Below are 11,143 nucleotides of genomic sequence, written 5' to 3' on the forward strand. Positions count from 1 at the left end.
GGAAGAGGAAACCTCTACATAGATTGGGTTGGCCAGAATATGGTTCCGGGTCTGGGGCCTTGGTGTCCTTTGGTTCAGAAGTAACTGGAGCAGCAGCCGCGGGAGCAGTAGTGGGAGGTGAGGTCTGCAAGGTAAGAAGGGTGGAAATCTGAGAGGTTAGTTGCGTTAATTGTTGACATAATTCTTGGTTGAGTTTGAAAAGATCACAAATGTTCTGCTCGTGTCTTCCAAGGAGGAGTCCTTGCTGGGAAACAGCATGGCGGAGGCGAGTAGATTCAGGGTCTGTGTCTGAGGTGTCCATAGTGGCCAGATCGTACTGTCACGATGCCGATTTAATTTGGACACAGATCTCAAACACAAACCCGAGGCAGTAGCTGTGGTTATTAAACCGGTTTATTGTAGGAAACAAGATGCTGGCAGGTCTGAAGCAGGTTGTGAGGTTTCCAGGGAGAACCGGGGAAGAGGTGCAGGGGAGATGGCAGGCGAACTGGTGGAGCTGGTGAGGATCTCAAGGAGAAGGCGAAAAAAAAACTGGTGAGTGGGTCGATCCGGGAGCTAAAGACAAAAGAGACAAAAATGAGTTCGCTACACTTAAAGGAAATCGTTTGCACAAAAGCCAAGGCACTGTACCACTGAGGTAAGCAGACGATCTGGCGACGAGTGGAGGACTGAACCAGGATCTTATTGACAAGGGCCGCGTTTCCCAAACGAGTTAAGAAGCTCTTAGCGCTAAGATCTTCTTTGGAGCGCTCTTAAGAACGCTCCGAAAGAAGAACGCGTTTCCCAGAGTCGCTCTTAGCTTAAGAAGATCTTTCACTAAGAAGGAAACGTAAGATCGATCCGACCCACTCTTAACAGCCTTCTTAGCGATCAAATGCTCAGTGATCGCCTGCCACCAGGGGCGTCTAGATTTCTAGGCTACAGTGATCAAGCTGCGTCAGGGAAATTTATATCCTCCACTTTTTGAAATAATAAAACAATGTTTAATGTTGAAATGCACTCATAGCTGTGGAGCACTGGCGCAAGAAACATAGGCTAATAGTAGAGAAGGAAAAAAAATATATTATTGAAGTACACGTTTAAGTTTTCCACACATCTGCATATGAGCTTACACATAAAAAACATCAACCACCCTGTGGCATTTCACAGATATCAAGGAAACAGATGTAATTGAACTCAGCTGAACCTAATCCAGAGAGGCTTCACCTGCTACTCTATATAAAGGCGTTGCCAAAGTCCGCGTGTGTGAGAAACCATGGCTGCAATACAGCACATTCTCGCTGCTAATCAACAGCGTCACCGAGCCAGACGGTTTATATAAATGTTTATGTGCGTCAGGGCGCACATTACGCACACGTCATGAACCTACGCTTAGATAAATTACTTGAAATTACAAATTGCCTCGGACTTTTTGTTGCTAGGTTTAATACTCATTTCAATGCAAAATGATACACACAATACATGGTTGAAAAGGAAACCAAAGTTTATTGAAAGCATAATGGGGGAGGAGGGGTGGCGTCTCCGGCTTCACTGGGCCGTCTGGGCGTCTGCATCACCTGCAATGAAGGGGGATTGATTAATGAAATTGAATGGGATACATTGCGTAATGCTAATAAAACAAAATAGAACTGTCCCGTACCTGAATCCTGGGGAAGGATGATTGGAACGGAGATGGAGGGACGGTTGAACTGTGCCTCGGACAGCGCCAGCTGTCTCCGGTGCAGCTCCAACCTCTCCTGCTTCATCCGGACCATCTCTTCCTGGAGAGCAGTTTGTCTCAGGAGCTGGTCCTCTATCCCCCGCAGCACCACCAGCTTCTCCCTCTCCAGGCGCACCAGCGTCTCGCTGCAGGTGCAGGTGGTTATTGCAGGCCGCCTGGTTAAGCCTCCCCGCATGCGGACACTGGGCCGTGCTGGTTGGCGCACGGGGACAGGGCACGGTTGTGCGGGGACAGGGCACGGCTGTGTGGGGTCGTCCTCTCCTGTGGGCGTGCACGCCCCTACTCCGCTCCCGGATGGCTCCTCTTCCTCACTTTCTGAGAGGTCCTCGTCCCCCTCAACGTCGATGCCCCCTGTGATGCCTTCAGAGGCCGTCTTCCCTATGATGGAGAGGACTTTCTCTTCATCGGGAGTGAGGGTCGTCCCACCCGGTGCTCCACCACCCGTGCCCATGGCTTCCCTTCTCACCTTGGCACTCTTCTTTTTGGTCAGGCTCTGAAACTCCTGCCACTTCTTTCTGACAGCACCCCAGTCACGCAGGCCACATGGGCTGGAGGGGGACATCTTCTCCGCTATAGCCTACCATACACGGTTCTTCACCGTGATGTTTTTTTCCCCTTTTGTTCCTCCGAATAAAACCTCACGGTGCTGCCACACCTCGTCCACTAGGACGCCCATCTCCTCCGCGGTAAACGACGGTGCCCGCTTGCTCTTTTTGCTGCCAGTTTCATCCATTCTCACATGTGTGTGCCAATATTCATGGGGGTATATATGCGCTAATGGGCTTGATTACTTGGATACACCTGATGGCATACACACACTTAAAACAAAAATTAACTTAATGCTATATCCACGTGCAAACACTTTGTTTGAGCAGGAGAGACGCTTATAAACAACGCTGTGTGTGACTGCGCGCTGCGCTCAGCGCTGATAAAGGAGTGGGTGATCGATTAGCCTGGCATCGATTGATTCAGTTTCAGCACCACCGCGGTTGACAGCTCCCGTTAAGAGCTTCTTAAGAAGCTTCTTAGGCTTGATCTTAAGGTTCTCCTAAGAAGGCAGTTAAGAACGCTTCTGGGAAACACCCGTATCTTAGCGCTCCTTCTTAGCCGAACCCTTCTTAGGAGCCTTCTTAAGTCCTTAAGAACGATCGCATTTGGGAAACGCGGCCAAGGAGAGTAGGTGGCTGATGAGGCTCCATTGCTTGCAGGTGTGTTTGCAGGTGGCTCCAGTTCCGCCCAGCTCCAGAGAGAAACAGACAGAAGCAATCCAACAGAGAAACATAGATCCTGACATCAATCCAGTTTGTAAGGGAGGGGAAGAAGCCACCAACCACAGCAACAACAAGAACCAGTCTGCTACAAAAGGCCCAATCATGGGAAATGAAGGTCGACCTGGGAGGAAGGCTGAAGTTTCCCCAGATTGTTCAAACAACCCTGAGGCCGGATGTGGTACTGTGGTCGGAAAACGCGGAGAAGATCATCCTCATTAGTGATGCAGTGCTACGCAATGCAAACTATTGACCCCCCTCATAGCAAAGCTATGGGGGTCAATAGTTTGCAGTGCGAAGCACTGCAAACTATTGTTCTTCACTACGTTTTTCTTCTTATTAGTGATGCAGTGCTACGCAATGCAAACTATTGACCCCCTCATAGCAAAGCTATGGGGGCCAATAGTTTGCAGTGCGAAGCACTGCAAACTATTGTTCTTCACTACGTTTTTTCTTTTTGGTGGCCAAGCAGCGAAGCTGCGTAGGACACCTATTGTGTTTGTACGTTTTCTTCCCTATTATTATTATTATTATTCCGCCATGGGAGTCTATGGCAGCCCATAGAACCGTATGGTAAAAAGTTGTGAAATTTTGCACACAGCTTAAGGACAGTCTCAACATTACTTTGACTGAGTTTCATGTAAGCACTAACCACGCTCTAGCGCCACCAACGGGTCAAAGTTTGAAGTACATTTGTGCATGTAACTTTTGAACCGTATGTCCGATTTTTGAAAACAAGGTATCCTCGGCATCCTTGGACCAAGCCGAGTTCAACGCACCATATGGCGTCAATTTCCGTCATGATGGATTTTCCGCCATTTTGGATTTCATCAAAAACACGAAAAAAGTTTCAGCGGTCACAAATTTTGTCCGATTCTCACGAAAATTGGCACAGACCGTCTTCTGACCAATGCGCACAAAAGTTATCAGAAGGAATCTTCAGATTCGAAACCGTTTGGCCGTAACAGCCAATCAAAATTGGCGGCGAAGGCGCCGTTTTCCATTTGAGCTCATATCTCGGCAACGTTTTGGTGCAATGAAACCAAATTTGGTACCACGCTTCCATACTCTGTCCCAAGTGCACGATAAAAATCTGGTGTCATTTCTCCACTAGGGGGCGCTATAATTAGCAAAACATTGTTTTTGCTCATATCTCTTGATGCGTTTTTATTTGAAATGAAATTGCGATATCCGCAGATACCGTGGGTTGCCCCAGTGACAGTTCATGCCAACTTTTCGCGTTAGCCAATCGCAGTCGCCGGCAACGCCGCCAAACAGGAAGTTTTCTTATATCTCGGCGACGCTTTGACTTCCGAAGACCAAACTCGGTCACGCGCTTCGACACTCCGTTAGAAGTGCGCAATAAAAATTTGGTGTCATTCGGCCACTAGGGGGCGATGTAATTAGCAAAATTGCGTTTTTGCTTATAACTTTTGACCCGTATGCCTGATATTCAAAAACTTGGTACTGTTGGACTCCTTGGATCATGCCGAGATCGACGATACCTATGATGTTAATTTCGCCCCATTGGAATTTCCGCCATTTTGGATTTGATCAAAAACACTTCAAAGTTTTCACGGGTCACAAATTTTGTCCCATCGACACCAAACTTCCCACACGTCATCTACGGACCGTGCTTCATTAACGCATTACTTTTTGTCTTCGGAACTATAACCGTTCTCCCGTAACAGCCAATTGAAATTTGCGGCGAAGCCCCTAACAGGAAGTGAGCTCATATCTCAGCAACCCTTGCGTGTATCAAAGCCAAACTCGGTGCATGGACTCAGGACCCGATCAGGGGGACGCTCAAGAAATTTCGGCGACCTTTGACCTCTAGGGGGCGCTGCAAGTAGCAACCATGCATTTTGGCCTGTAGCTGTTGATGTGTTTGGAATTAAAATGTACTAATGGTGTCTGGTAATACTGTTAGACGTCCTCAGGCCGACCCAGGTCAACTTGTGATGTCATCGTAATTGATTCGGCCGCCATATTGGATTTAATCAGAAACATCAAAACGTTTTCACAGGTCACAAATTTCATCTGATCTTAACCAAAATTGGAACAGGCCATCTTCGGACCATGCCTTATCAATGTATTTGCTTTCTGGAACAACTGGCAAAAGCATTCGCCAAACAGGAAGTGACCTTATATCTCAACCGATCCTTGTTTTTTTGGCTTGAAACCTGCTGTGACTGCTTAATGCTTTATGTCTGATGCGACTGCATTGAGTTACATGGCAAATCTGCACTGCTGAACTTTCTGCTTGGCCACCTCAATGCTGCTTGCAGCTTTAATTATTATTATTATTATTAAACTTTTTCCTACGCATTTTCGAAACTTTTCAACTCAAATACCGTTCGTCGCACACAGGTCAAAATACATCAAAACGTGCGTCTCGATCGGACTCGGTGTGCTTCTATACAGTTCTTTCAAACAAGATTTTTTCGCGACGTAGTCGCGAAAAAACTGCGACAAATTTCCCAATTGAAATGAATGGAGAAGCCCGAAAAAAATAAAAATTCAACAGACATTTTCAACAATGAACTGCTCTGGCATACTTTAACCGAGAGACTTCATTTAAACTTTAAAACGTAGGTACTCTTGCCTTCTCTTCAGAGATTCACTTCACTTGTCGACAACTTTTACCGTTTTTAAACTATGAAGCCTCAGAGTTGTGTAGGTTTTTACTCAAATTTCAGGGTTTATAATGGGTGTGTATTGCGCGGAATGTTTGTGCTAGAGTGGATGACATCATCAGCTAGAGTGAGGAGGGGAGAAGAAAGTTAGTCAAAAAACTGCACAGAAACTGCTCCCGTGGCCACAAATTTCACACGACAGACATAATTTATACATAGAAACGTAGGAAAATGTGTCTTCTCACTCAAATTCGTCTGCTAAAGCTGTAAGTCTTATAGTTTTGGCGTCAGACACAAAGATGCGCCAGTAACACCCACCCACAGCTCCATAGACTGCCATGTTAAAAAGGCAGGGAAATTTCTGGAGGAAAGCAGACGTAACCTTTCTTTGAATCGCTTTAATAGGTCACATTTCTTCATTTTACCCACAAACTGCATATGTAGACGTTCAGGAAAGCCTCAAGATGCCCAAAGTTAAGTCGGTTCAATGATTGGAAATACGGTTTGGCCACAAGTCCTTCCTGTTCGAGGCGATTTTTCAGCATTTTCTCTCTCTCTCCCCGTCTTCCAACTGACATTCGAACAGGAGCAGTTGACCCTGGTAGCCATGACAACCAGACCCCAACCAGCTTACACACGTTCACACACGCAGCTGCTGGGGACGAGAGGCGGGAAAAGAGCTCTCAGTGGAAAACATGATCTGCCAAAACATTAAAACCCCCCAAACCATTACTGCAGTACTGTAGGGGGCCAGAACCTGACATTATGACCTTTTCCTTTATTTTAAACACAAATTATATCTGGCTGCTTTGCTGAAACTCCTGACACAACATCCCTGACCCGTTTCCTTCATCTTATTAGGTCAGTGAATAGCTAAACTGCTAACAGACGCTAACGACTAGCCGCCCAGTGATTTAGCCGACGACTAGCCTTCCAGCATAGCTCATGTATGTTAGCAAGCTAGCGGAGCTAACGGAGCTAGCTAGCCGCTACCTTAACGCCGCGGACTCAACCGCGGAGTTAGCCTCGAGCTAACCGCTAACTAACCGCTAGCTAACCGGGATTTAACCGCGGACCCGCGGGAGTTAAACACGAATTAGCCGCGGCAGTTCGCCGTGAGCTAACGCGGAGGCTAGTGGGGTTAGCCGCCGGCTAATTCGCCGCCTTGCTAGCGGGTGCTTATGACAGTAATAATGTTGAAGTTTTACAATTTAAAGGGAAGATATTTTTAAATTAAACTGTGTCAAACTGAAAAATATATTATTCCACCACATAAAGTAGGAAACATTTATGGCTTGCAACAACATTAATGACAGTATATATATAATTGGAGTAATTTAATATAATATGATGTTTTTAATTAAATAAATAATGAGCTGTTGAACACTCATAAGAGTTATATTAAGTATGTTACATAACATTATTTGACATGTCTGTTTGTCTGCCTATAGTTTTCCTCCAGCTGATCCAGACAGACTGCAGTGACGTCCAACATGAGACAAAGAGCTGGACTCGCAGGACAATTTGAAGGTCTTCACTTCATCGCTGATTCCTTGTTACAGCCTGGATGTGTTAAGTTTAATATTATTGTTTATCTAACTGTAAGACTGTGCCGTAAACTGTTAAACTATTGCTCAGGTAGGAGTAATGAGTTTTATTGTTAAAATTATTATGATTAACGATCAATTGTTACGATTTGCTCGTTCTTTGTCTGGGGATCCTAGTGAGATCCCTCCCACTCTCTTCCTTATTTGATGCTGGCTTTCAGGTGGAGCTGGGAGGGGTCTGCTGCCTGTACCTGCCCTTCAGTTTGTAGAAGGGCGTAAAGGACGACCATTTCTCAGTGTCTCTCTCTCTCAGCCAGGCCTACTGCATCCTCCTCATCCTGTTTGGTTTGTTGTACCCTGCATGACATCAAACTCACACCCATCCAGTCAGAAGGAACCAGGCCTTAAATGACTATTTGAGTTGTGCTTTTTGTTATAGCTGCTGCTCATGGTAGTAAAGACATGCTACTTAGTAAAGACATTCGCGACGTAAGTCGCGAATACTTTCATACCTGTCTTGACCTGACCATTACTTTTTGTAGTCAAACATGAAATTATTTGCAACGTTAGTCGCAAATATTTTCACCAGGATTATATTATGACTATATGAACAGGTGATCATTAAAGCATCATAGCATCTTAGTATAATTGCATTGTAGCATCTTAGCATCGTAGCAACATAGTATCTTAGCTTTGTAGCATCTTAGTATCATAGCATCTTAGTATCTTAGCATCATAGCATTGTAGTAGCATCTCGGCATAGTAGCATCATCATAGCATCGTAGCATCGTACTGTCGCAGCAATATAGCATGGTATCGCAGACTGCTGCGGCCACTGCATCACTCTCGCGATTTCCCGCAGGGGAATTGTCTAGTTATTATTATTATTATTAAACTTTTTCCTACGCATTTTCGAAACCTTTCAACTCAAATACCGTTCGTCGCACACAGACACAAAATACATCAAAACGTGCGTCTCGATCGGACTCGGTGTGCTTCTATACAGTTCTTTCAAACAAGATTTTTTCGCGACATAGTCGCGAAAAAACTGCGACAAATTTCCCTATTGAAATGAATGGAGAAGCCCGAAAAAAAAAAAAATTCAACAGACATTTTCAACAATGAACTGCTCTGGCATACTTTAACCGAGAGACTTCATTTAAACTTTAAAACGTAGGTACTCTTGCCTTCTCTTCAGAGATTCACTTCACTTAGCGACAACTTTTACCGTTTTTAAACTATGAAGCCTCAGAGTTGTGTAGGTTTTTACTCAAATTTCAGGGTTTATAATGGGTGTGTATTGCGCGGAATGTTTGTGCTAGAGTGGATGACATCATCAGCTAGAGTGAGGAGGGGAGAAGAAAGTTAGTCAAAAAACTGCACAGAAACTGCTCCCGTGGCCACAAATTTCACACGACAGACATAATTTATACATAGAAACGTAGGAAAATGTGTCTTCTCACTCAAATTCGTCTGCTAAAGCTGTAAGTCTTATAGTTTTGGCGTCAGACACAAAGATGCGCCAGCAACACCCACCCACAGCTCCATAGACTGCCATGTTAAAAAGGCAGGGAAATTTCTGGAGGAAAGCAGACGTAACCTTTCTTTGAATCGCTTAGAATAGGTCACATTTCGTCATTTTACCCACAAACTGCATATGTAGACGTTCAGGAAAGCCTCAAGATGCCCAAAGTTAAGTCGGTTCAATGATTGGAAATACGGTTTGGCCACAAGTCTTTCCTGTTCGAGGCGATTTTTCAGCATTTTCTCTCTCTTTCCCCGTCTTCCAACTGACATTCTAACAGGAGCAGTTGACCCTGGTAGCCATGACAACCAGACCCCAACCAGCTTACACACGTTCACACACGCAGCTGCTGGGGACGAGAGGCGGGAAAAGAGCTCTCAGTGGAAAACATGATCTGCCAAAACATTAAAACCCCCCAAACCATTACTGCAGTACTGTAGGGGGCCAGAACCTGACATTATGACCTTTTCCTTTATTTTAAACACAAATTATATCTGGCTGCTTTGCTGAAACTCCTGACACAACATCCCTGACCCGTTTCCTTCATCTTATTAGGTCAGTGAATAGCTAAACTGCTAACAGACGCTAACGACTAGCCGCCCAGTGATTTAGCCGACGACTAGCCTTCCAGCATAGCTCATGTATGTTAGCAAGCTAGCGGAGCTAACGGAGCTAGCTAGCCGCTACCTTAACGCCGCGGACTCAACCGCGGAGTTAGCCTCGAGCTAACCGCTAACTAACCGCTAGCTAACCGGGATTTAACCGCGGACCCGCGGGAGTTAAACACGAATTAGCCGCGGCAGTTCGCCGTGAGCTAACGCGGAGGCTAGTGGGGTTAGCCGCCGGCTAATTCGCCGCCTTGCTAGCGGGTGCTTATCACAGTAATAATGTTGAAGTTTTACAATTTAAAGGGAAGATATTTTTAAATTAAACTGTGTCAAACTGAAAAATATATTATTCCACCACATAAAGTAGGAAACATTTATGGCTTGCAACAACATTAATGACAGTATATATATATAATTGGAGTAATTTAATATAATATGATGTTTTTAATTAAATAAATAATGAGCTGTTGAACACTCATAAGAGTTATATTAAGTATGTTACATAACATTATTTGACATGTCTGTTTGTCTGCCTATAGTTTTCCTCCAGCTGATCCAGACAGACTGCAGTGACGTCCAACATGAGACAAAGAGCTGGACTCGCAGGACAATTTGAAGGTCTTCACTTCATCGCTGATTCCTTGTTACAGCCTGGATGTGTTAAGCTTAATATTATTGTTTTTCTAACTGTAAGACTGTGCCGTAAACTTTTAAACTATTGCTCAGGTAGGAGTAATGAGTTTTATTGTTAAAATTATTATCAATTGTTACGATTTGCTCGTTCTTTGTCTGGGGATCCTAGTGAGATCCCTCCCACTCTCTTCCTTATTTGATGCTGGCTTTCAGGTGGAGCTGGGAGGGGTCTGCTGCCTGTACCTGCCCTTCAGTTTGTAGAAGGGCATAAAGGACGACCCTTCTCAGTGTCTCTCTCTCTCAGCCAGGCCTACTGCATCCTCCTCATCATGTTTGGTTTGTTGTACCCTGCATGACATCAAACTCACACCCATCCAGTCAGAAGGAACCAGGCCTTAAATGACTATTTGAGTTGTGCTTTTTGTTATAGCTGCTGCTCATGGTAGTAAAGACATGCTACTTAGTAAAGACATTCGCGACGTAAGTCGCGAATACTTTCATACCTGTCTTGACCTGACCATTACTTTTTGTAGTCAAACATGAAATTATTTGCAACGTAAGTCGCAAATATTTTCACCAGGATTATATTATGACTATATGAACAGGTGATCATTAAAGCATCATAGCATCTTAGTATAATTGCATTGTAACATCTTAGCATCGTAGCAACATAGTATCTTAGCTTTGTAGCATCTTAGTATCATAGCATCTTAGTATCTTAGCATCATAGCATTGTAGTAGCATCTTGGCATAGTAGCATCATCGTAGCATCGTAGCATCGTACTATCACAGCAATATAGCATGGTATCGCAGACTGCTGCGGCCACTGCATCACTCTCGCGATTTCCCGCAGGGGAATTGTCTAGTTGAACTTACAGTTCCATGGGAAGAGGGGTGCGATCTTTGAAAGGAAGAGCGCCAAATACCAAGACCTTCTGCATGACTGCAGGGGGAAAGGATGGCAGGCATGGCTGTTCCTAGTCGAGGTCAGCTGTAGAGGATTCCCTGCCCAGTCAGTGTGGAGAATGCTCACAGCCATTGGAATGACAGGGAAGGAGAGGAAGACAGCAGCTCGCAGGATGGGGCAGGCAGCAGAAAGGGCCAGGAGATGGCCAGTGACTTGGCCACCACTGCCGGCCCACCATCGAGAGGGTGTTGTGGATAAGGGTCGAAACACCCAATGAACGATGGGTACCATCTGACGAC

General features: G+C 45.1%; 1 protein-coding gene across 2 annotated transcripts; it reads right to left on the bottom strand.

The window, feature by feature from the left end:
* Positions 1-528: 528 nt before the first annotated feature.
* LOC311500789 (uncharacterized protein) lies at positions 529-2,921 on the bottom strand. Of its 2 annotated transcripts, XM_084562383.1 has the most exons (3): positions 1,640-2,921; positions 631-1,556; positions 529-555 (listed from the first exon to the last, which is right to left on the bottom strand). In XM_084562383.1, the coding sequence occupies exons 1-2, from the start codon at positions 2,280-2,282 to the stop codon at positions 1,528-1,530; spliced, it is 672 nt and encodes a 223-aa protein (XP_084418509.1). In that variant the 5' UTR covers positions 2,283-2,921; the 3' UTR covers positions 529-555; positions 631-1,527. The 2 variants fall into 2 exon arrangements, with proteins under 2 accessions (XP_084418509.1, XP_084418508.1); XM_084562382.1 differs by having other exon boundaries at positions 631-2,921.
* Positions 2,922-11,143: the final 8,222 nt, after the last annotated feature.

This window comes from Chelon labrosus, assembly GCF_963514085.1.
Source record: "Chelon labrosus genome assembly, chromosome: 15".
NCBI lineage: Eukaryota > Metazoa > Chordata > Actinopteri > Mugiliformes > Mugilidae > Chelon > Chelon labrosus.

Excerpts from the sequence above, each read along its gene's own strand:
- LOC311500789 (XM_084562382.1), bottom strand. The coding sequence starts at position 2,282 with ATGTCCCCCTCCAGCCCATGTGGCCTGCGTGACTGGGGTGCTGTCAGA.